Raw genomic sequence first — 26,979 nt, forward strand, 5'->3', positions numbered from 1 at the left:
TGTTAAGTAACTTATGAATTTGTCATAAAATTCTCATGATTTTCACACATTCTTTGTAGTTTTTAAGTTAGGTAGTCTTAGAATATATCATTTATTAATATTAATCTGAAAATATTTGGAAAATGTTACTTTTATTATAATGCAAATAAATAAATACAAAGAATAGTTAATCTTTATCTAGTACTTTCTGTGTACCAGACACTATTCCAAGCACTTCACGTACATAACCTTATTAATCTAAATAACAACCATATAAGGTAGGTAAAGTAATTATCCCAGTTTTATGGACGAGGAAACTGAGCACAGAATAAGTAACTTATTCAAGGTCACATAGCTAGTAGTTGTAGAGCCTGATCAGCCCTGAGACTAAAGCACTGTCTTTCTTTATAGTATTTTTTAAAACAGCCCTTATAAATAGAAATCTATAGATATGATGTACTAAGGCAAAAATGACCTGCCTGGCCGCCTTCTGCTGCAATATATCCTTTCCTCACATGCCCCTGTGCAAGCACACAAAAAATAAAATGGCACATGTGCAGGCTGGATGTGCCAATGGCAGATTTCTCAAAATGCCCACATGGGTCAAGACCTAACTGCATTGCCCCCACCCCCTTTTTTTTTTTTTTTTTTTTTTTTTTTTACTATTTTCTGCTCTGCAGTGTAAAGATACTGAAAATGTCAAAAAGACTTGCAGATACCCCTAAGGGTAACATTAATAAGTAAAAGAGGAAGCGTTTGTATGTATTGATCTCTAGCACAGAAAGTCAAGCTGTTGGAGAAACTGGACAGTGGTATACATGTATATTAATGTGTATATGAAACATAAATGAATTTTGTGTTTAGAAGTGAGCTCATCATGCAGATATTCCAGAATTGGAAAAAATCTAAAATCTGAAACATTTTTGGTCCCAAGCATTTCAGATAAGGGATACTCTACCTGTACAGGTAATAGTAATTGTCTCTTCACTCCCTTCAACCCACTTCAAAGCAATATGAGTACATGCTTATTACGTATGCATAAACACATCCATAGACAGATATATACGTCCAAATTGATCTATCCAGGTGCGTTACAGCGTTTGCACTAAAATTACTCCTTGAAATTTATTGGAGTCATATGAATTTTAATGATGAGATACTATATTTCTCTAAAGAGTTAATATATTAAGAAGGATTATAATCTATCATTAGTGTAGTTTGCTTATAGGGTCATAAAAAATGAAACAGTGGCAGTTTAATATTGATGTGCTTAAAGGATTATACCATGGACTTCCCCAAGGGAGGGTCGTCTGTTGATCTTAGCAGTATGAGTGTTTGACAAGGATGGTGAAAAAGTGAGGTGGATTTAAGAGTTACAGATAAGCCTTGCCCATTATATAGTTTTTTGTAAGTGAAGTATAATTGTAAGAAATGGGTCTTGAAAATCTCGTTTATATAACACTTATTAATTTCAATTAAAATATATTTCCATTAGGTGGTTGTAATCTGAAGAATAAATCTGCTCAGTCTTTGGAATGTTGTGCTGAATTACTGGGTTTGGACCAAGATGATCTTCGAGTAAGTTTGACCACAAGAGTCATGCTAACAACAGCAGGGGGCACCAAAGGAACAGTTATAAAGTAAGTTCCTTAACTAATTGCGCAGCAAAAATTTTGCCTTGCAGTTTGTCAAGGAAAAACATAAGTTACATTACATTTAAAACCTGAGCTTGATAGATCAAAATTCTGTGCATCTCAGTGTAGTGATCCATCAAATAAATAAATGGAGTTAACATAGCTCTTAAAGTTGTTCCTTGTTGATATTTGGAATTTATAAGGTAAGAGAGATTTACTTTTCTACAACTATGAAAATACGAGCTGATGATATAAATCAGTATGTGACAGTTTTAGGCAACAGATCATTTTACTAATAATGTTTACTAAAACTTGTATTAAGCAGATTTCACTGTAGCAAAATACTCAGCAAATGACACTTTCCTTATGTTTAGGATTCTTTATTTGGGAGAAATTACAAATGACAAGAAATAAGGGCTTAACCAAGATTTTAAAAATCAGTAACCAAGAACTTCTAGATTGTACCTGGATATTTGTATACTTTTGTCTCCGTGTCCTGTATTTTATATATTTTTGGTTTTGGTAATGTAGAATAAAATTGACATTCAGCCTTGTCATTCTGAGGCACTGCAGAATCTTCATTTGTGAAGGGAAAAAGACCCTTTATCTCTTACTAAATAAGACAGGCAGTGAGCTCTAGTGACATATTTCAGAAAAATTTGCAACAAATTTAAACAGGAAAAATTTTTTGTAAAAGCTTTTAGCCTCTCAGAAAATTGGCTACCTCTTACTCTTTTGAAAATTTTAGCAGGGTATGCTTAGCCTGATTCTTTGCTAAGCAAATTCAAAATTGTTCTTCTTATAAAGAAAAACTCTGGAAGAAGTTTGTAGAGCAGCACCCTACAGCCTACAGTTATTTGGTTCCTTAGAGATATCTCTGTGGCCCAAGGGAAAGCCCATACACGTGCAGGTGGGTGGTTCTCAGGCGTTGCTTCCTCCGTTTTCCCATTTTCTCCTTGTTCCAAAGCAGTTTTTTGTTGTTGTTTCTTCTTTTCAATCAATGCCATTCCAGAATCCAAAGCAGCTCCTTTTATGTATTCTATGTATAGCGTGTCCACATGAAACTCACTTCAAGAAAGGGTTCCATTGCAGAAAACGTAAGTGAGAAATCACTGTTTACAGAGGCTCAAGTATCAAGTGTCAGGTTGATCTGAATGACTTACAATTCTACTTCCAAATTTGACTTTTTTTTTTTTTTTTTTGGGTGCTCTCTTGGTACCCCATGCTTATCTTTATGATAGTATTTAGCATGGTGTTTGGAAATTCTCTTCTGTGCAGTGTCTCTTCATCAGACTATCGTTTTCTTGAGGACAATGGCTGTGTGTCTGTACTTGCAACATTTAATACTGTTATACCGAATAGTTAGTTATATTAAATAGTAGAATGGGACAGTTCAAATTTTAAGATGTAAACATTTTATCCTAAACAGTGTAAAGAAGTTACCAAACTTTAAAGTTATCCTGAATTAAACACTGTTTCCTTTGCTTTAAAGGAAAGTCAAAAGGAAGGTTATTCCTTTGAATAATTTTGGATGAATAATTCAGGATGTAAATTAAGGTCAAAATGATTTTTTAAGCCTAACTTTTTTTTAACCCGATAATAGACTTTTGATCTAATTTTAGGTAATTCCATTAGTTCTCTTGTAGCAGTTTTCTACTTAGCCCCATTTTGTCCTATTCTCACATGACCTTTGGTATTTATTTTGTTCTCCCTGTGGGTATGTTTAGGTGCACTCTGACTGTGGTATCATTTTCACAGTATACACTCATAAATAATTTTTACTAGTATAGTTTTCTTTTATAGGGTACCTCTGAAAGTGGAGCAAGCAAACAACGCTCGTGATGCCCTGGCAAAGACGGTGTATAGCCATCTTTTTGATCATGTGGTAAACAGAGTAAATCAGTGTTTTCCTTTTGAAACATCATCTTATTTTATTGGAGTCCTAGATATTGCTGGTTTTGGTAAGTAGAGTTTCTTTTGTGAATATATATTCGTTTCATATTTTTTCACACATTAGAATTTGTTCTTAAATCTTTTCTCCTTTGTAACTCATTTTACTTGATGTATGTGTAATTATATGTCCACACTCACATTTCGTAATATGACCTAGGTAGGGAGCTGATACTTTAAAGAGAAGAGGAAAGACTCGTGGGGATTAGTTTTGATGATACTAATGCTAAGATTAAAACATTGATTGAAACTGCTATAGTTAAGGATATCTCTGTACTGTAAAAGGAATACAGCTGAATAAAGGTAAATCCTTGTGTGCTACTAATAAAGATAATACTTTCACTAATTAAATAACAAAAAAGATAAATAGACTTGCTAAAACCATTGACTAATTTGTAGAGCTGGGGATAGGTTGACCTAACTTACAGGACAACCTCATTAGTATGTTTAGAAATTCATTGCTGTTGCTGTCAGCAAGTAGCTGTATTTTCCATCAAATAAACAAGATATCAAGATAAGTAATTAAATAGCTGTAGAGCTGTTCAACCAGAAATGAAATGAGTCACCAGCATATAAATGCTGCTTTGCTCTGAATGACAAAAATATAAAAATCTTGAAGTGTAAATCTAATGGGTTTTGTATTGGGCTTTATCGACGGGGCATTGTTTCTGGCTGTGAAGGAGTAGTGTCTTCTTTGTGGTTTTTGCCAAAGAAATGTGTGAGTGTTTACACTTGGGGAGGGATGGAGTATTGCTTTTGACGCAATATGTATTTTAAACTTTATAATTCTCTACCTTTGAACTACCTTAGGTTCAAAGGTAGAGAATTATTAATTATTATTATTATTAATTTTTTCCTTTTTTACAACAGTTTTAGCATAACACACAAAGGATTATAAAATTGTAAAGCCTAATGTATCTTAGACATCATGTAATATAATCTCTTAATTTTAGAAATGAATTCGTATCCACAGCATTTTTGATAAGTAATTTTATAGATTATGCAGAAAAAAATCTTCAAAAGCACTTGTATTTTAAGTCATTTTTGTGCTTAATTTAGATTGCTTTAATACCTGTGCTTTAAAGAATTGTTGACCGGGTGCAGTGGCTCATGCCTGTAATCCCAGCACTTTGGGAGGCTGAGGCCGGCAGATCACTTGAGGTCAGGAGTTCAAGACCAGCCTGTGTAACATGGTGAAACCCTGTCTCTACTAAAAATACAAAAATTAGCTGGGTGTGGTGGCACATGTCTGTAATTCCAGCTACTCGGGAGGCTGAGGCAAGAGAATAACTTGAACCCGGGAGGTGGAGGTTGCAGTGAGCCAAGATTGTACCACTGCACTCCAGCCTGTGTGACAGGGAATCTGTCTCAAAAATAAATAAATAGTTACAAGTGACTTACGTTTTATATCTTTTAGTATACAACATTTATCTCATTTGAGAAACAACCTTGTCAACTGAAGCAGGGTATTTTTAATACTTTTAATACCTATAAAGTTTTGTCTTGAAATGAGAACATTTGGGAAGTATAGAACAAATATATATATATATATATACACATGTGTATATATATATTTTTAACCTAATTTTAAATTAGGCCATTATTACAATTACATTTTATTCTATGATAAATTTATATGAAGTTGATCTCATAATGACTCTTGGTTCTGGTTTTATATTTTCAGAGTACTTTGAGCATAACAGTTATGAACAATTTTGCATCAACTATTGCAATGAAAAACTTCAACAATTTTTTAATGAAAGGATTCTGAAGGAGGTAATTGCCCTTATAACTTAAATTTAAGATCTGCATAAAGCTGTTTTAAATTTCAAGGAAGAGATATGTTGCAGTTACCCTGATTGGTGGGGACGGATGTTGTATAATGGAAGGTGACTGAAGCCTGGCAGAGGCCCCGGGGCTCAAGCACATCAAAAGTGTTAATGGTTCAGCTGAAGTTTAGGGACCTGATAAAAACTCTTAATGGGGGCTTCCTCAGAAGTGAACATCTATTTTTATTAGTGACTTTTAATAGACTTGAAGCTCTGTTTCTTTTTATGATTTTGTTGTCTCTACTTTTTTTAAAATTTATTTTTAAATTTATTTTTATTTTGAAACAGTCTCGCTCTGTTGCTCAGGCTGGAGTGCAGTGGTGTGATCTTGGCTCACTGCAGCCTCCGTCTCCCGGGTTCAAGCGATTCTCCTGCCTCAGCCTCTCCAGTAGCTGGGACCACAGGCGTGGGCTACCACACCCAACAGATTTTTGTATTTTTAGTAGAGACGGGGTTTCACGATTTTGGCCAGGCTAGTCTCGAACTCCTGGCCTCAAGTAATCCGCCTGCCTCAGCCTCCCAAATGCTGGGCTTACAGGCGTGAGCCACCACGCCTGGTCTGTTGTCTCTACTTCTACCACACCAAACAACTTTCTACCCTCACCCCTGCCTTTGGCATCTCTCATTCTGTTTTTTGTTTGTTTGTTTGTTTGTTTGTTTTTTAGATGAAGTCTTGCCCAGGCTGAAGTGCAGTGGTGCGATCTGGGCTCACTGCAACCTCTGCCTCTTGGGTTCAGGTGATTCTCCTCCCTCAGTCTCCTGAGTAGCTGGGACTACAGGCACGTGCCACCATGGCCAGCTAATTTTTATAATTTTAGTAGAGATGGTGTTTCACCATGTTGGCCAGGCTGGCCTTGAACTCCTGACCTCAGGTAATCTGCCTGCCTCAGCCTCTCAAAGTGCTGGGATTAAAGGCGTGAGTCACCATGCCCTACTGTACCTCCCCTTCTTCAGGTCTCTCTGCTTCTGCCTACTCTGCTGCCTGCTCACCTTTCTCTGTCTGGCAGCAAAGCCACCAAGTCAGCAGATTTGATGCGTCGATTGTCCTGGAGTGCCTCTGGGCAGTACTTTCCTTGTCACGCCACCTTGTGGACTGTCAGCTGCTTCTACTGTATCTGGGCTGGAATGTGCAGTATTTTATTTCCTATTCCCATCCTTTCTATCTTTCCCACATTTTTATTATGTTTATGTTTTTATGGGCTTCCCAGCACATTCTAGCTTTTGTACATTTTACTTACATTCTATAGTTAAATAAATTCTGGCATAAACAAACAGGTAAAACAAGTATTTACCAGTAAGGTAATTTCTCTGAAAATGTTTATCCAGTCACATTAGTTCTATTACCATGTGAAGTTTTACCTTCAGGCCTCTAATTTAACATAAGCTAATCCTTCCCTTCTACACCAACCTACCGAAAAACTTTATCTAGAAACATTATAAAAAGGAGACTGTATTTTGATTTATGTTCACCTTTTTAATATCCTTTAAAATAAATGTGAATTTCAAATTGAGATGTGTTAAAGTGGACAGTGCCTTCTAGAATGTTGGAAACCTTTTCTAGTATCTCTCATGGGAGGAAATATTTAAACATTCAGGAAACAACATTAAAACATACTTACTTAAATTCATTGCGTAGTTTACCCATCTATGATAAAATCCCTTTAAAAATTTTAAGAAGACACAAGACATGGTTGAGGACTCAAATTTGATCATATATTGTTCTTCCAAATTACGCTTATTTTCCCCAAGTGATGTATGCCTCGTATGTATGGAATCACTGTATTGATACTAGAGTCCATTTGCAGTTAATTGCTATTTCCTTGCCTTTAGTGCCTGTCTGCAAATGTTCAAAATCTGGTATGTTTTTGGAAAACATTTAAGGCTATACCAGTTTGTATAAACCTTTGCATTCTAATTAGTAAATGTTATGTTCAGAAACAGCACAAAATTTACTATTGCTCTGTATTTCCATATCTATGATTATGATTATTTCATTTTTAGGAACAAGAACTCTATCAAAAAGAAGGTTTAGGTGTTAATGAAGTACATTATGTGGATAATCAGGACTGTATAGGTATGTGTTTTTTAACTCCACCTTTGAAAAATACGGGAAGATGAAGTGAATGTGTTCAGTACTTTTTCTGTGCTTTGTAATTGACATGACTTGTTATATGACTTGAAACTGGTGTTTGAGAGAAGGTTACTTCTCTATTACTGCTTGGAAGTTATTTTTTCCTACCAAGACGTCAAAGGTGTCTTTGTTGGAAGTTTTCTATAATCTCTTCTATTTATTTTGAAGGATGTTTTCCTACTTAAATAGTTAGCATGTGAATTGGTTAAAGGGGAAACTTAATTGCCTAGTCAGCAAAGAGATTGATTCACCTGAGGAAGTCCATAGTTAGGCCAGGCTCCAGGCAAGTTTGTCAGGGTCTGCCCTGCTTTTCTGTGATTCTCTTGGTTCTGCTGTACTCTGTGCATTGACAGCACCCTCTAACTGGTTGTGAGTTGACTTCATGTGTCACAGCCAGATAACACTGTGCAGCAGGAGAATAGAGGCTCTGCTTTCATTTTAGTGGTAAAGAAACCTTTCCCTGTAGCCCCACAGCCGGTTTTCAGTCTTTCGTTTCTTCCCCACCCCATCTCTAAAATAGACCGTTGGGCAAGCCTTGTTTTTAAAACACAATTTGACAATCCAACAAGTAACTGATGGGCTAGATTTGAAAAAAAAAAATAGTATAATAATAATATTACTTTACCTCAGTATAAATTTTCAAAGCATTTTCACATTTCATCTGGTCCACTCCACGTTTCCTTAACACACTGACCGTTTCTAACCTCTGTGTCTTTGACTGTGTGGTTTGATATGGCTGGAACTCTTTCCCTTCAGTTTGTGTTTTGGCCCACTTTCACCTGCTACTACATCTATCAAAATACTCGCATTCGTAGCTTAGTTCAGCATGCCCCTCCTGCACTACCACTAGTTACCCAAGAAGCATCATTTTCTCACTAATGTAGTTAGAATCTTTCTCTTCCTATGTCTTACCGCTTTGTTCCACTCAATAATTGTTACATACTGTATTCAAGCAGTTTACATTTTATAGTTAGTTTGGACAAGAAGGAAATTCAAACGAATGGAAAGAGTGTAAAAATGTGTTGTTACAGATTTTGTTTGAAAGCATTTACATCAGTTTCTAAAAGTATTATTAAAACGCTATGCATGCAGAAGTTTCTGTAGTTTTACTTTACTTTGAATATAGCTATCATTTGGAAAAGGAGGAATTTCAAATTCCTTAGCCTCTTTTCCTGGTTTACAAATGGAATGGTTATTATAGTCATTTGCTGTCTTTATGTAATAGTTTTTCTAAAACCTATATTAATTATATACTGTTACTTTTTTATAAATGGCCAGATTTGAAATAAAAATCCATCAGCTCTCTGTAACTTTTGAGAGAACACGTATAGAATCACATGCTATCTTGTTTCTGATCAGTCCTTGAAATCTGTGATCAGTGAATTGTTCACATATCTTTAAAATGTTATGTTTTTACACTATTGTGAGTGTTTCATTTTTTGAAATAGATTTAATTGAAGCCAAATTAGTGGGAATACTGGATATTTTGGATGAGGAAAATCGCCTTCCCCAGCCAAGTGATCAACACTTTACATCTGCAGTTCACCAAAAGCACAAGGATCATTTTCGACTCACTGTGAGTTTGCCATTCTGAAACTGAGACTCTGTGGTGGGATGAGACATTATTAAAAGGGTGCATTAGCTATTAGATATTATTAAATAATTAGAATAAAAATTATGGCGTGTGTAGAGCAACTATATTATATCCAGCACAGTATCTTCCTTAGATGGGTATTTATATATGATTTTTATGTAATCAAGGGACTTTTTCTCTGATGAAAAGTACATTTCATCTGTCTAATATGTACAATGTGCCTGTAGTCTGAGCTACTAGGGAGGCTGAGGTGGGAGGATAGCTTGAGCCTGGGAGTCGAGGCTACAGTGAGTTGTTAGCATGCCACTGCACTCCAGCCTGGGCAAAAGAGCAAGATCCTGTGTCAAAAAATTAAAAGTACAGTGAGGATTACCTGCTGTCTTCATGGTCTCCCTTCTGAGCTAAGTGGATATCACATTCCAGGAGTCACAAGCAGCCATCTGTCTGCTCATTTGTAAGACCAGCAGTTGAGGTTGTGGCTTAGAACTCTTGACTGGTGCATGCAATACATATTAGATAATGATCAGCCAATCATTTTGACCCTCTTTCCTAAGGAGTTTTGAGTGGAAAATATACTCAGAGAGGGAAATTGAATCTGAAGCAATAGAAAGATTAGGTAAAGAGAAGAGCAGACACAGACAGCAGTAGAAATAAATGAGAGGTGCACTCTAAAAGGGCCAGAAGACCTGGTTTCTTATTTTATTTTATTTTATTTTTTTTTGAGACAGTTTCGCTCTCGTCACCCAGGCTGGAATGCAGTGGTGCGATCTTGGCTCACTGCAACCTTTGCCTCTTGGGGTCAAGTGATTCTCCTACCTCAGCCTCCTGAATAGCTGGGATTACAGGCATGCACCACCATGCCCAGCTAATTTTTGTATTTTTAGTAGAGACGGGGGTTTCACCATGTTGGCCAGGATAATCTCAATCTCTTGACCTTATGAACCCCCTACCTTGACCTCCCAAAGTGCTGGGATTACAAGCATGAGCCGCTTTGCCTGGCCCAGAACACTTGGTTTCTGAACGGCTGTTAGGTCCTAGAGCTGTGCTTGAGTCTTTGTGGCAATGAAAAGTAGAGCCATTCTCCATGGGGGTGGACTGTGTGGCTATTGAGATGTTTCCTGTGTTCACCTCTTCTGAGCCTGTCTTTTCATTCAGTCATCATCACCTGAGGTAATAAAAGCACAACTCCATCCTTGTACCCACAAGAGCTTGGCTAGTACAGACAATGTGCTAGCCACACAAATGGATGTCAGTTTCAACCACAAAGATAGGTGCTGCGTCATCTCATAGATAACATCATTAACAACAACAACAAACAGGAGAGTGAGAAAGAAAAGCTGTTTAGAGTTGCTTCGTGGAATTAGGAAACTAATAGGCAAAATTGCCTCCCAAACAAACTGTATATTATTTTGAGATTGTAACATAGTATAATGATTATTGCTTTGATGAATCCAGAAACTTAAGTGAATGGTAACAGGTAGTTTTGTTTCCATTCATTATTAACAAAATCAGTGGTAAATAGGTTAAATGAATTTACCTGAAAAGCTGATATAATTGTGTTAACCTTCACTAGAGTCTAAAATCTCACAACCACCTGCTGCATTGACTTGCAATTCTTCTGTATCCCTAAATATTTCTTGTAATGTGGAACCTATTTCTGTTACTTCAGTGGAGATAGAAATAAAACAATATGCATCCTCAACAAAACTTTTGCTAAAATTGAAGATACGTATCCAATCCTATTCATTCATAGCTCACTGGTCTTTGTATGACCAGCCTGTGGATGCGTGGCTACTTTTACCAGGAGTTGGCACCTAGAGTCACAAGCAGATGACTTACCAGGGGCACTGATTGCTAGTCAACAGAATTTTCACGAGGGTCTCAGAGGCATGTGACTTAAAGGACGGTAAACTGAAGCATCAAGAATGGGCCTTGGCTGCTTTTGTCAACCAAGAACAAGAATAAGGCAGTAAATCCTACTTTATTTAGGTTATTCCTTTTGTTGTATTTTTCGAAAATAATCATTTGTCAAACACTTAGATGTGGCAGGCACTATCCTAATGTTTTTACTGAATTATTTAATCCTGTTAGATGTGTATGCTACAGATGAGGAGACATACAAGGAGAGGTTAAGTGACATGCCTAATATAGCACGTGAAGAAATGGTAGGTTGGGAGTCAGGCTAGGCACTTTGGCTGCGGAGCCTGCACTTTACTTGTCCTGGTGTATTGCCTCCCACAGGGAAGAGCCTCTCTGTTCTGCTGCCTCTTCAACCTTGAGCAAGCCTCTAAGGTTCCCAAGTCAGTTTTCTCAGTTTTAGTTTTTTAGATTTTTGTTTTTCTTTTTTTTGTAGAGACAGAATTTTGCCATGTTGCCCAGGCTAGTCTTGAACTGAGCTCAAGTGACCCACCTGCTACAGCCTCCCAAAGTGCTGGAATTATAGGCGGGAGCCACCGTGCCTGGACAGTACTAACTGGGCCTGACCCTGCTTAGCTTTTGAGATCAGATGAGATCAGGCGCATTCAGGGTAGTATGGCGGTAGACCCTCAATTTTAAATGATATCTTTTTTGTTTTTTTTTTTTTTTGAGACAGGGTCTGGCTCTGTTGCTCTGGATGGAGTGCAGTGGTACTTTCTTGGCTCACTGTAACCCCTGCCTCCCGGGCTCAAACCATCCTTCCACCTTAGCCTCTCGAATAGTTGGGACTACAGGCCTGCTCCACCACGCCTGGCTAATTTTGCATATTTTTTATAGAGATGGGGTTTTGCCATGTTGCTCAGACTGGTCTCAAACTCCTGAGCTCAAGCATTCCACCTGCCTCAGCCTCTCGAAGTGCTAGGATTATAGGTGTGAGCCACCGCACCTAGCCCAACATCACTTTTCTTAACCTTAGGTTATTTCAAGGGTCAGATGTGATCTTGTAAGTGAAAACATTTTAGAAACTTTATGATATAAATATGAGATGTTATGATTCAATGGTACAACCCTAAACTGATTTAGTTTTCTTGAAATAGATTCAGGCTCCTTGTGTAAATATGTTAGGCTATATTATTTGAAACAGTAGGAGAGTCCCTGTGCTGATGTCAGGTGTTTCTTTGACTAGCTGCACATGGAAATCATTTGATATAAATGGCATGGACTTTGGGATGTTTAAAAGTTCTCCAGGTTGATCCTTTTGTAGTTCATAAGCCTGTTGATTGGATTTTCATGCCCATGTGTGAGATGTTCCTCCCTCAGCCTTGTTAATGTGTTGGCGCGTTACTCATCTGATGTGAAAGAGATAGATTTTTCAAAGTTCTCCAGGTAATTCTAATAGAGCACCAAGGTTGAGAACCACTGCTTTAGAAATAGGTGGTTAACTTTGTAAAATGTCAACTGTGTTTTGCATGTGCTTTAAAAAAAATTTTTTTTTTATAACCATGTACTTTTAAATTGTGTGTTTTTCTTTGGGGGGGTCTCTGTCTCTGTCTCTGTGTGTGTGTGTGAGTGTGTGTGTGTGTGTGTGTGTCTTACTCCTATTTTCTTTCCTAAGAGATTATACCAAATATTTGCTAGATTTTATTGATACTTTAAGGCATACTCAATGCATAAAAGCAGTATAATTGTGAAAAGTGTGAAAATTTCCTGTATAATTTCAAGTGTTTTACATCTCAGTTGTTTTCTAAAGAATGATTATGTAATATATTTTTGATCATTTAATAACTCACATATGTATTGTTTTTCAGATTCCCAGAAAATCTAAGCTGGCAGTTCATAGGAACATCAGAGATGATGAAGGCTTCATTATCAGGCATTTTGCGGGGGCAGTGTGCTATGAAACAGTGAGTATAACTTTTACAGGGAGAAAACCATTTCATGTTGAAGCTGCACTGTACAGTATGATAGATTCTAGTCACATGTGGTTGATTATTTATTTTTTCACATGTGATTATTTAAGTAAAATTACAAATTCAGTTCCTCAGTACACTAGCCACACTTCAGGTGCCCAGCATCCACACTGACTAGTGGTGACTGCATTGGACAGTGCAGATATAGAACATTTCTGTCATGACAGAAAGATCCTTTGGACAGAGCTATGTTAAGTGATGTTATCACAAGATGGACAGAAACATTCCTGTTTGATTTATTTTTCAGACCCAGTTTGTGGAGAAAAATAATGATGCTTTACATATGTCTCTTGAATCCTTAATATGTGAATCCAGAGATAAGTTTATACGGGAATTATTTGAATCATCCACAAATAACAACAAAGATACTAAACAAAAAGCAGGAAAACTTAGCTTCATCAGCGTGGGAAACAAGTTTAAGGTATTTAGGTTATTTGTTTATTTTTTTTACTACATTTAAAATGAAATTATTGTTTTATATTTTAAAGTGGATAATGTAGATCACTGTCAGAAATCTCACAGTGAAGTTCAAGAGCAGACCCTGCATTGTTGATATTTGTATGTAAAATATCATAATGTAGGCCTAGCAATTGAACATACAGAAATGCTTGTAATTTTCTGAATGTGTTCATTCTTGGTTCTTAACATATCTGATTGCTTCTCCTAATGTTCTTGCTTCTGCATACTGTCTGGTTGACCTTCAAACCTTCTCTTTCCCATGTGTTTTCTGTTTCCTTCCTCATTCAGCAGTTTTGTTTTAGCTGGAGTAGTCCAGCTCGGGATGGCTAGAGAGGACTAGTTGAGTTGAGAGAGGAAAGCAGGCACAGCCAGGGGCTTCAGGTAAATGATCGCCTTCATGGACTCCTATTTATAAAGTGGCTGCCATGTTAAAAAGAGCCCATCTCAAGTTAATGATTCAGTTTGTAATTCATTTTCAATGTGTTTCTCTCACAGTGGCATTTTGGGTGTGCATATTACACTAAAATTTGATTAAAGCTTTTAATAATTTCTGTTAAAGATAAGCACTTAGGTGTGGCAAACTCTTCTAATTGCTTATTTAACATGGAAGAATATTTCATTTGTTTTATTAATTTTGGATCAGGAATTTATTCTTTAAGATCTGACAAGGAATAGCACAGGATTTGTCTTAGAAACACTACTAATTGGTTCTAGTTGTTGAGTATTTAGTGTAGAAAAATTAATGTTAAAATGTGTGATGTTATGAGTTTAATGAATGACTAGTATGTAGAACAAAAATATATATGAGAATTAATTTATTATATATTTCCACAAAGTATTATTGTTATATTTATAATAAAACTCTACATTTGCTTTTCACTATATGTACTTTAAATATTTAAAATAATGTAATTAGGAAAAAGATTTAAGTGTCAGAATGTTATGGTGCTGATAGTATAAGCCCCCCCCAAATTTGTTTTGGATTGAAATGGACTCTAAATAACTAAATTGATAAAATATTTATAAGAGCTAGGTTTTCTTTTAAAGCTTAAACATGAATATAGGGAAAACATAATACATTTTTAGGTAACTGAATAAAAAGCCTTGAATTTTGTTATAAGTTATATTCATTAATTATGAGTTCCTGATTCTCTCAATGAACAATCTTTTTTTCTTATTTGAATATTCTATTTCTGAATCGACATTTGATAGGTTGGTTTAAAAATAGTATATTTGCCTATAAGAAACGGATGTCATTCACTATTTTCCTACTGTAGTATTATTGTAGTATTGCTGATAAGAACATACTTGAAATTTTAGACAATATAAATAAATTCTTACAGTTTTTCTTTGTATTACATAATCTTTTAGGTTGAGCCTTGAAACTTCTTATAATTGCTTATATTTAATACACTTTTTTTACATTAAGCCTCTGAAAGTTATAGCTGAATACTAATAATAAAATATTTCACATTTTCCTCTGAGATACCTTGAAATAAAATAGTAATAGATTCTTAATTTTAAATATAGTAGAATAGCTCATTAAATTAAAATCAAAGTATATAAGGCAATAAACACAAAACAGGCTATCGTTTACAGCAGTACTTCAGTTATCTAGCATCACTGGAAACTGGAAATTTTCTACTGGGAAGTGCCTTTTTCAGGTTATTGAAACATAAACGCTTTACTGTCAGTGTTTTAGAAAAAGTCATCCTTTTTTATGGAAACAATTCTATTATACGAATATTGGTATGTTTTCTAATAAAAATAAAATACAAATAAAGCATGAGTTGCCTGAGGCTTTTTACTCTTAAGCCTTATGGTCCTTGACTGTTCTTTGATAGTTGACGTTCTTCCCTCTCTTCTCAGCTGCTAAAGTTTATTTTGATGCTTCTATTCTGATTTTATCTCCTTTTTTTTTTTTTTTTTGGGAGAATACTGTGCTTAGTCTGTGGATGAAGGAGTCTGGACTTTGTGACAGTTGCTTTCTTTACAAATTAGTCACTTTAATACTTCTCAGGCATGGTGGTTAAGATTGATTAAGGTTGTCAAAACTCTGTCAACCAGATAAGTGAGATACAACTGTATTACTGTAATTCAATGATAAATCCATTCCATTTTAATAACTTAAGCCTCTTAGTATATGTGATGTATACTGTAATAGTATCACTCATAGGAGAATGAAATTTGGTGTCAGGCCGATGTTGGAATCATGTTTGCCATTATTAGCTCCGTAATCTCAGGCAAGTTATTTATTTCCTTGAATCTCGATGTTTTCATCTGTAAAATGAGATCCTTAATTAGGATTGTCGTGTTCTGTCCTTAAGTAGATTAAACATAGTAACGCCTGTGAAAAGCTTTGAGCGGTACCTGACTTATAGATGACATTCGGTAAACTATACTTACTATTAATTATAGCTATGATGAATATAATATATTAGTTTAAAAAATAACATATTAGTTTGTCTTTTGTAAGTAGTATAATAAATATCTCAGTATAAAATCCAGATAGAAAAATTTTACGTTATTAACTTATTTTGCAGAGTAGTAAGGCAAATAAATGATTTTAATACACTGCACCATACCACATTATAATCGATGTTATAAAAACAAGAAAGCGTAGTAACTTGTAATGTTCATTGTCAATTTTTTTTGAGAAAATTGTCCAAGCGTTTAAAAATAACTGAAATGTAAAATGTTTTAAAACATTAAAGAGGATATCTCTAACTAGGCAGGACAATTTTGTTTACGCTAAGTGTTCCATAAAACAATCCTAATATATACTTTTAGTGTATATTTTAAACATGTCTTCATTCTTAATGTGTGTGACACAAACTGCAGTTTGCCACATTCAAATACTGTGCTATTGATCTCTTATTAAATGCATCCTCAGTATTTTCATTTACTTCCTTCATTGCCTGTACATTTTTTCCTCATTCATCCCATCTGCAAATATGAGTGTATGTTTTTAAATTAGACTGCTAATTTTCAGTCTTTTAATTATACAACTTCTGTATAAGTTATTGTCCTTGCTTTACATTAGTCATTTTGCCTGATACTGTCTGTTAAAGAATTTGTGTACCAGGTGGTTGTTAAACTGAAATGTGTTGATTTTGGATGTTATTGCATGTTATTTTATCCCAATACTGGAAAGCTAATATTAACTCATGACACTGTGTACTTTGGCTTTTTGAAATAATAAACTGATTTCCTTTCTTTCACAGACACAGTTAAATTTGCTTCTGGATAAACTTCGAAGTACTGTGAGTACGGTTAAAAAAACAGGTTTTTTTTTTTATTGGTCATCTAAAACTATTAATAGTAATTATGCAAGTAGGCATAGTAACCCTGTACTAATTAAAAATACGTTTTAAACTTTATTACCTTATTTTAAAAAATTAGTTTTAAAAATGGTTATTGTTTTGATTAGGTTTTTCTGAAGAAATGTCATATATGTGAAATCAGATTATTTTATAAATATATAGAATTCTTGACTGTTTGAAAATTAAGATTATCTTACAGTTTCAGGAAGGTGAAAATAAGTAGTAATTGTGGAGAAGAATTTTTTTTTTAGAATTAAAGATTAGGCATGAAATTCAATCTCATTTTATTACTCTTACAGTAACATTCTCCAGACATGGCAATGTTGATGTGGAAAAAATGGACAAAATATTTTTGCGCTCCGCTATAGAGGCAAAATTTATTAGAAGCCTGTTTTTTAACTATACATTTTAGTAATTCACCCCATTTTCTAAAATGAGAAAAACATCATAGAAATTTCATATGTGGTTTATATAAATGAAGCATAATTCTAAAGTAAGACTTATTTTTTACAGAAATCCACAGAACTTGAAATTTTGTTTTTGTGTTTGAGACAAAGTCTCAATTCTCTCGCCCAGGCTGGAGTACAGTGGTGTAATCACAACTCACTGCAGCCTCCACCTCTCAGGTTCAAGTGGTCCTCCCACCTCAGCCTCCCAAGTAGCTGGGACTATGGACATATACCACCGGTCCTGGCTCATTTTTGTATTTTTTGTAGATATGAGGTTTTGCTATGTTTGCCAGGCTGGTCTTGAACCCCTGGACTCAAGTGATCTGCCTGACTTGACCTCCCAAAGTGCTGGCATTTCAGGCATGAGCCACGGCACCTGGTTAGAACTTGCGTATGCTTTTTCAAATAGTCGTTTTGAATAGCCATTTATTATATCAGTATTATTGTTGCTTAACTTACTGTCAGATTTATTTTTGGAACCATTAAAAATCTTTTTAATATCCTCTTTGGCTGCAAATATCTATCTCTTAAGGCCATGTATCTTTAAAATCCAAGACTGATGAAGAGAGTATTTTATTTTTATTTCTTAGATAGGGTGCTGCTCTAAAATTATGAGATTACTTTGTGATTTATAGAAAAAAAGGATTTCTAAAACGTGTTCTAAAAGTGTTTGTGGGCTGGGTGCCATGGCTTACATTTATAATCCCCAGCACTTTGGGAAGTCTGAGGCGGGTGGATCACTTGAGGTCAGGAGTTTGAGACCAGCCTGGCCAATATGGTGAACCCTCGTCTCTGCTAAAAAATACAAAAATTAGCTGGGCATGGTGGGGCACACTTGTAATCCTAGCTACTTAGGAGGCTGAGGCAGAAGAATCACTTGAACCCAGGAGGCAGAGGTTGCAGTGAGCCAAGATCGCGCCAGTGCACTCCAACCTGGATGACAGAACAAGACTCGCTCTCAAAAATAAAAATAAATAAATAAAAATAAATAAATAAATAAATAAATAAAAAATAAATAAATGTGTTTGTAGGGGGCATCATTGTTGAAATAGTTCTTCCGTTTTGCAGGGTAGCTACTTTGAAGAGAAACAGTTATTTGGATATCTAATTATTTCAGTAGTCAACAGTACATTTCATTGTATACATAATCAGTATTCTTTTTACCTCATTCAGCATAATATGATACTGATTCCAAATGAATGCCTTTAAGCTTTTAAAAATATTGTTTAACAAAATGTTAAAATGTACAACAGTGTGACTTAGAGACCTACTGTGTATTTTTGAAATAGAATGATTGAAAATATTGTTTCGTTTTCTTTTACACATTGGCTTAAATCTTAAGGGGCATAATTTTATTTACTCCTTTTGTCATAGGGAAATTTTCTTATAGAAATATGGCATACATAAATACATTTAAATATAGAAAAGATCACATGTACGTCATCCTGCAAATTGTATTGTTTAAATATGTTAAACAATTAAATGTGTTAAACTTTACAGTGACTTTTCATTTTACAGTTTTTGACATTCAAATCTGAAATGTAACATTTTTGTAACATTAATAATGCAAAAAGTCATTGTAAACTTTAAATCAGAAAAAGTATGCTTATAAAATTTTGAGTTATTATATATGTATTTTTGAGATGGAGTCTCACTCTGTCACCCAGGCTAAAGTGCAGTGGTGTGATGTCAGCTCACTGCAACCTCCACCTCCTGGGTTCAAGCATTTCTCCTACCTAAGCCTCCCAGGTAGCTGGGATTACAGGCGCCCACCACCACGCCTGGCTAATTTTTGTATTTTTAGTAGAGACGGGGTTTCACCATGTTGGCCAGGCTGGTCTTGAATTCCTGACCTCAGGTGATCTGCTCATCTCAGCCTCCCAAAATGCTGGATTACAAGCATGAGCCGTTGCGCCCAGCCTTGAGTTCTTTAGTAATTACTTTTACAGGTTCATATGTTAATGTTACTATGCTTTGAAAGTTGCAGGTATTAATAGAAACAGAAAAATAAGGATGCTATATGTATTGTAACAAAAAGTACCTCTATTTTCCTAGGGAGCGAGCTTCATTCGTTGCATCAAACCTAACTTAAAGATGACAAGTCACCACTTTGAAGGTGCTCAAATTCTGTCTCAGCTTCAGTGTTCAGGTATTTTCATAATCTCTGTCACTGTGTGTTAGTAGTTGTAGCTCAAATACAATTTAATAGGTTGGATATTTTCAAATGATTCACCATTATCTTGATTATTTTATAGTGCAATAAAATTTTCATCTATTTTCTTTAATTGTAAGAAAAGTATAGAGCCACATGTGGGTGGCCTACACCTTTAGTCCCAGCTACTTGGGTGGCTGAGGCAAGAGGACTGTTTCAGCCTGAGTTCAAGGCCAGCCTGGGCAACACAGCAAGATCTATTTTAGAAAAGAAAAGAAAAGCATGGATGGCAAATTATTTGAGCAATATTGAGATATTGTATATTGTGAAATAAACAATTTCACATTAAACATTTATGAAAACTCTCTAACAGCAAAACTGGATCTTCCTTAAGTAGGCAGCTTTCTCAATCCAGCAGTAGTTCATTTCTCATTCCACACATGACGGTCAGAAGGTAGGTTTTGTTGTCCTTTCTTCCCATTCCACCACTTGTTTAAAAAAAAAAAAAAAGAAAACACAATTCCCTCTGTGTCTGTGACACTTCATGCCTTTGCTTAAACTATCACTTCCTACCCCTCACCCTGCCGTGTCTGACCTTGCTCAGGCACCAGGCTTGCCCTGTTTGTTTTATGTCATGCCCATCCTCCCTCCTCACCAACACTACCCCTAATTTTTCCCAAGGTATCAGCCTTCTTTCTTCTTTACCTTTTGGTCCAGCTCAGCTTCCTGATACTTCTTACACGTTCTTCTTCTCTGACTCCTTATTTTGCTGCTTTGAGAGGTAGATTTACTATGAAGCTAAGGTTACTTAAGCTTCAGGGTCCTTAATTTAAATAAACCCCTTCCAAAGCCCTGCATGTAATTTTCTGCTTCCCTAAAGGCCTCTCCCCAGCTGTATAAGCTTCAGCCCCCGCCTCACAAATCTGGATCTACCCTTGACCTTTCTCACAAAACCATAGCTATTGATGAATCTAATTCTGTTTTTTCTTCTTATCTGCATAGGGTTGATAGACAAGACAGGATGGCATCAGTTAAATTCATCATCACTGATCTTTAAAGGGCTCTCAAACCTGTCCTGCCAAGTTTTCCTGGTCAGCATGTTCTGTTTCTCATCAGAGATTGGTCAGACCCATCCTGCTTTCCTCAGATCTCTGCGCGTCTGCTAGCAGATGGGCTTTCCTCCTTCACTAAATATCCTAAAGCTTCTCTTGTCTGCCACCAAGCACTTCTGCCTACCACTTTACCGTCCCTCCTGTTAAGAAAGTAGGGGTTGCCTCTCTTCCTGGTTGAGGCTTATAGTTCCTTGAAAGCCATCTCTTCCTACTTTTTCATGAATCTTCAGCATTGTTTATGTTTGTCATACTATTCCCTTTCAGATGGTCTTTCCCATTACCATTTAAACATGCTGAAATCTCATCTCTGAGCCACATTCCCTTACAGCTACCTCCTCCTCCTTACTGTTTTTCTTTTCTCTCCAAGAATAGGTTATTCTTGCTTTTTCAGCTTCATGCATTCCACTTACTCTTTAACCCCGGGATAATTTAGCTCCCACCTTGATGAGGTCACCAGTGATTGCCTTGTTCTGAAGCAAATGTCCCTTTTGCAGTCCTTATTTTAGTGGACTTCATAGCCACATTTGACTCTTTCTAGGTTCCTGACATGACCTATGCCCATGCTTTTCTTTTGAATTCTCTGACCATTCTTGATTCCCCTGCAGGCCCATTTTCTTCTACCTGGATATTTGTTACCATCTTTTAGGATTTAAGTTAGACCTGTTTTTCTTCTCATTCTATGTCAGTACTGTCCAGAAGACCTTTACATAATGATGGAAATATTCCATATCTGTCAATTTAGTAGCCATGAGACACATTTGACTCCTAAGTACTTGAAATGTGGCTAGGAATGAGTTAGTTACTAAATTTTAAATTTTGTTTAATTTTAATTTTTTTTTGGTTGGGAGGGGCAGGGTTTACTCTGTTACCCAAGCCGGAGTGCAGTGACACAATTATGGCTCACTGCAGCCTCAACCTCCTGGGCTCAAGTGATCTTCCTGCTTCAGCCTCTCAAGTAGCTGGAACTAGAGGCGTGTGCCACCATGTCCAGCTAATTAAAAAAAAATTTTTTTGTAGGGACAGGATCTCACTATGTTGCCCAGGCTGGTCTCAAGCTCCTGGGCTCAAGTGATCTTCCTCCTTCAGCCTCCCAAAGCGATGGGATTATAGGTGTGAGCCACCATGCCTGGCCTTAATTTTGATTTTAAAAGATTTAAATTTAAGTAGTCATGTGGCTAGTGTCACTATAGAGCATGTGGCTAGTGACTGCCAAGTTGAACAGCACAGATGTATATTCCCTTAGGTAGGCTCCCCAGTCCTGCTGATGTAACCTCCTAAACAGTGAGTCCTGATAGTCTCTAATCCAAGCTGTCACCATCTCTTACCTGGATTTTTGCTGTAGCTTCCTAAGTGTTCTCCTATCTCTTCATTCTGTTTTTCACATACATCCAGAATTATCACTCCACAGCTCATCTCTAATCATCATGTCCTTTTATTGCTTAAAATGCTCTGATGGCTTCAGATTAGTATTAGGGTGAAGAGGTCCCATAGAACCTGGCCCTTGTGTCCCTAGCTTCATTTCTTTCCACTCTCTCTCTCCCCTCTGTCCTCAAATCACCCTGACTTTCATTTTAGTTCCCTAAATATTTCTTCCCAGCACAGGGCCTGTGCACATGCTGCCTCCTTTGTTTGGGATGTTCTTGCCACGCCGTTTCCTTTATCTTTCACATCTCAGCTGTGTCATCACTTCCTATGAGAGCTTTTCTTGATATTCCTGACTTGGAGGGGAGCCTGAGTTTGGGGTGCTGAGCTCAAGTGCCTTTATTTCACAGTTGTAGTTACAAATTTTGTACATACTTGTATAATTATTTATTTTTCCCCTCCTTTAGTCCATAAGCCCCATGAGGGCAGGAACTGCATCTGTTTTGGCTTACACATACATTTCTACTTCCCTGGCATATACTAGACTCAGTATATATTTGTTGAATGGAATGAACAGTGTAGAAAATATGAAGATTTATTTGTGACTAATTCTAACAAATACTGGAAAATTAAGTAATTCATGTCTCTTGTGTTCTTCCATAAAGTAGAGATGTGTTTTTGTAATATTTTCTTCAAGTCGATTTTTTTTCCCATTTGGATTCCTCTTTATTTCCTAAGTGAACACCTAGTGTCCTGGCAAGTTGCACCTGTTTAGGTTTAGCTGTATATGCTATTAGATTAGTGGAGAGAGTGTGGGCTACTGATGAATCCTTTAGCTAGGATTCCTCTTTCAATAAGCAGTGTATTTCAACATCTTAAGACATGTTGGCACTTTAACAGATAATATCAATTCATTATACTTTAATTTTTTTTAAGTACCAATAATAGATATTGTAATAGTAATAATGATATAGAATTTGTTCCACTCATGTAGCTAGGTGATGAGAATATGCAAAAATTATCAATAAGTTGTAGAAATAAAAATATTTATTAAGCTTTCTAAATATTTAAGATTTGGATTGTATTTTAACTTTCCATTTTCATTTTTTTTTTCATTTTAAAGAGAATTAATAAATTTAAGGCACCTTTTACTAAAATTACTATTACTTTTTTTTTTTTTTTTTTGAGACAGAGTCTCTGTCACCCGGGCTGGAGTGCAGTGGTACAGTCTTGGCTCACTGCAACCTCTGCCACCCAGGTTCAAGTGATTCTCCTGCCTCAGCCTCCTGAGTAGGTGGGATTACAGGCGCCCACCACCATGCACGACTAGTTCTTGTATTTTTAGCAGAGACTGAGTTTCACCATGTTGGCCAGGCTGGTGTCAAACTCCTGACCTCGAGTGATCTGTCCGCCTCGGCCTCCTGAGGTGCTGGGATTGCAGGCATGAACCACCATGCCCGGCCTAAAATTACTATCTTCTGATTGGCAAACACCAGGGCAAAGTAGGGGAGGTTGAGAGAAGTCAAGTTTCCTTCTTCTGTAACCTTGGGGCTGTGCTGCCTGTCTTGTAGCAAAGAGGGGTGCCAGCTCTGCACCAAGAAGCCACTCACCAAACTCCAAGAGTAAAAGCCAGTTCATGGAAATGTTTAGAAGGCAGAGTATTCGCCTTAGTGGTTAAAAAAAAATTAAGCTTCAAAACATCTTAAGAGTAAACTAGTTTCAAGTGCTGAGAAAGCAGTTGTAGGCTTGGTAATTTGTTAAGCACCATGAAATTCTTAATGAACTGTGAGCCAGTTTATAGTTTGTGGCTACAGGGCAAGCCAGGAGACTTAGATGCGTACATTTCCAAAGGTACTTGTTTATTTGATACAAATGGCCAAAAACTGTGATGATACTAACCAAACTTTACTTTTCTTTCTCCAGGCAAAGCCTAGAGCTAAATCTAGTTTTGGAGATTTTTTTTTTTTCCCCCATAGGAATGATTTCTTGTATGTGTTTCATTAATGTTGAAAATTCACAGTAACAAATTAAATAGTACAGAATAATATAAGTAACAAAAAAGCTCAGCTCTTAGGGGTGACCACTTAACTCTACATCTTGGATATATTTTTTTACACTGGTTAGATTAAGCTCTGCTCTATTCTTTTAAATCAATATTTCACATCCCATCATATGGTTGTAACATAATCAATTGATATTTTAGTTTTTTTCTGATTTTTTTTCTGTTGCCAACAATGACCCAGAGGACATCTGGACATTGTCCACATGCATATCTTTGCCCACAAGTGTGAAAAATCATAGAATAGATTTACTGAGCCAAAGGGATATTTCCAAATTGCCATCCAAAATTGTTACACTGGCTTACTTTGCTACTAAGAATGCGTCTGTGTGTTTTCCTACACTGTCATCAGCTCTGAGTACTAATTGATATCTTATAACTTTGCCAGTCAAATGGGTTAAAATTCAATCTGACTGCCTGGAAAGGCCATCTTTCCTGTGAGATTACTTTAAAATAAAAATTAACTGGTTTAAAAAGCCTTGGAGTTTGTTTTAATTTAAATTTTTGGCCAGCAGTAATTTATTTTGGTGTAAGAAGTGAGACAAGGATCTAATGTTTTTGTTTTCCACATGGCTTGCCGTTTGTTATAATACTGTTTATTGAATAATCTTATTTTCTCCGTTGATTTGAATAGTCCCAGAGACTGAAATCTAGATCTTGTAAATAAAAGTCTTGGCATCACTTATAGCTGTTCAGCCTTTCCCTGCCTATTTTACACTCTTTCTGACCTGAAAATCTCGCATTGACTGCGGATTCAGATTAACCACTTACTAGAGTTATACTGAAAATAGGTATTTATCCAATAGATTAATCATCCCAGTAGTCTAGTTGCTTTGACAGGTGAGTGAAAGGCAGTCTTTATAGTGAAACAGTGAGCTCTTCTTTCTTTTCCGTTTGCCTTATGCACTGGTGATAACTTGGGAATGTGTCTACTTTTTGGAGATTGTTTCAGGAATTTTGTTCTAAAATTAACTTCAGGCCTTTGAAAGTGGTTTAATGCAGGGCTTTGCCTTATATACTGCGTTTGTGACACAGAGTCTTCTAACAGAAAAAAAGATACAAACTAGACTTGATCTTTCCTTAGTTTTGTTTTGATACAGTGTCTCACTTTGTCACCCAGGCTAGAATACAGTGTCCTGCAAGGCTCACTGCAGCATCCACCTCCTTTGGCTCAGATCCTCCTGTCTCAGCGCCCTGAGTAGCTGAGACTACAGGCACGCACCACCATGCCTGGCTAATTTTTCTATTTTTTTCTTTTTTTGTAGAGATGGGGTTTTGCCATGTTTCCCAGGCTAGTCTCTAACTCTTGGGCTCGAGCAGTTTGCCTGGCATGGCCTCCCAAAGTGCTGGGATTATAGGCATGAGCCACTGTGCCCAGTTAAATCTGTCTAGAGACCAATAATTTGCCTCTAGAAAAGAGTCTTACTGGGTTTAGGGGAAATTTGACTACAGTAGTTTTAGGTGGTGGATAAGTTGGGACATAATGAGTATAAACATATTTCCTATATAATATTTAATTGCTGATAATTCTCATAAATTGTCCATTTCTAAATAATAACTTATAAAATTGATCATTCACAAGTTACTTTGGACTTCGAACAGTGATTGACGGTGCTTTGTGTTTGTTCATGAATCTAGGGATGGTGTCTGTTTTGGACTTGATGCAGGGTGGTTTCCCATCACGAGCTTCGTTTCATGAACTCTACAACATGTACAAAAAGTATATGCCAGATAAACTTGCAAGATTGGATCCAAGACTATTTTGTAAGGTATAAATGCCACCCAAATTGAAATTTCTTAGCTATAAACTTGTCTTTTCTATTAATAATTGACTAACTTTTTAACTTTTATTTTTCAGGCTTTGTTTAAAGCTTTGGGCTTAAATGAGAATGACTACAAGTTTGGGTTAACCAAAGTATTTTTTAGACCTGGCAAGGTAAATACACATTTACTTTAAGCTGTAACATCATGAAAACAAATAGTTGGGGTTAGTGAATATCTTAAAGTATTTAATAATTTATATTATTCTTGAATCATATGGTCACTAACAACGTGAATTGCCATTTCCCATACCATTTCCCAGAAAAGAAAAAAAAGTTGAAGATAATATATAATGTTCATAATTTGTTTAGCTTTAATCATACATATTTATTCTAAACTCCACATTTATTTTTAGAGCACAGATGTCCAGTCTTTTGGCTTCCCTGAGCCACATTGGAAGAAGAACAATTGTCCTGGGCCTCACATAAAATACACTAACACTGATGATAGCCGATGAGCTAAAAAAACAGAACAATTGCAATAAAAGTCTCATAATGTTTTAAGAAAGTTTATGAGTTTGTGTTGGACCTCATTCAAAGCTGTTCTGGGCCACATGTGGCCCATGGACTGCAGCTTGGACAGTCTTGTTTTAGAGCTTTAATAATTATTTGAGAACTAATAGTCTCATAGAGAAAGCACTTCTTCTTGTTTAAACTACAGAAAAATTAGAAATATTTATTGAAAGCTTAAGACAAAGATTTAAATATCTTTAGTCTCGTTATGTTACCTTTAATTTAAATTTTGACTATAAGAAGCCATTATATTGGTTGATGGGTTTTTGACATTCTTAATATTGCAGTGGGATATTTGGTAAAGGATTGAAATCATTATGGAATTTTGTGGTATATAGTGGAAATAATGTATTTTATTAGTTCAGAAGCTATTAGCTGTTTTATTTGTGTTGTCTGTCACTTAGTAGCAATTTCTCATCTCTGTTCAAAATGGAAATGGGGGTTGGGCGCTGTGGCTCATGCCTATACTCCCAGCACTTTGGGAGGCTAAAGCAGTGGGATTGCTTGGTTCCAGGAGTTTGAGACCAGCTTGGGCAACATGGCAAAACCTCATCTCTACAAAAAAAATACAAAAATTAGCTGGGTGTGGTGGTACGTGCCTGTTATCCCAGCTACTTGGGAGGCTGAGGTGGGAGGATTGCTTGAGCCTGGGAAGTTGAGGCTGCAGCGAACCAAGATTGTGCCACTGTAAAACAGGTTGGGGGTGGGTAATGGGAGTTAGGAGAG

At 36.3% G+C, this 26,979-nt stretch overlaps 1 protein-coding gene and 1 non-coding gene across 2 annotated transcripts in view; both read left to right on the plus strand.

Annotated features, from left to right (window-relative positions):
• Nucleotides 1–26,979, plus strand: part of MYO6 (myosin VI) — a 161,474-nt gene that overhangs the window by 106,068 nt on the left and 28,427 nt on the right. The window contains exons 12-22 of the mRNA XM_031667243.1: nt 1,475–1,619; nt 3,417–3,574; nt 5,248–5,339; nt 7,394–7,466; nt 8,972–9,099; nt 12,843–12,938; nt 13,252–13,425; nt 16,688–16,726; nt 19,291–19,384; nt 25,559–25,689; nt 25,779–25,856. Of these exons, the coding sequence (XP_031523103.1) occupies nt 1,475–1,619; nt 3,417–3,574; nt 5,248–5,339; nt 7,394–7,466; nt 8,972–9,099; nt 12,843–12,938; nt 13,252–13,425; nt 16,688–16,726; nt 19,291–19,384; nt 25,559–25,689; nt 25,779–25,856 (1,208 nt within the window). The remainder of the gene's footprint in view (nt 1–1,474; nt 1,620–3,416; nt 3,575–5,247; nt 5,340–7,393; nt 7,467–8,971; nt 9,100–12,842; nt 12,939–13,251; nt 13,426–16,687; nt 16,727–19,290; nt 19,385–25,558; nt 25,690–25,778; nt 25,857–26,979) is intronic.
• Nucleotides 12,287–12,389, plus strand: LOC116275604. Its single transcript, XR_004184719.1, has one exon. It is a non-coding gene; the product is annotated as a small nucleolar RNA U13 (small nucleolar RNA).

This window comes from Papio anubis, chromosome 6 (assembly GCF_008728515.1).
Source record: "Papio anubis isolate 15944 chromosome 6, Panubis1.0, whole genome shotgun sequence".
In the NCBI taxonomy this organism is placed as follows: Eukaryota; Metazoa; Chordata; class Mammalia; order Primates; family Cercopithecidae; genus Papio; species Papio anubis.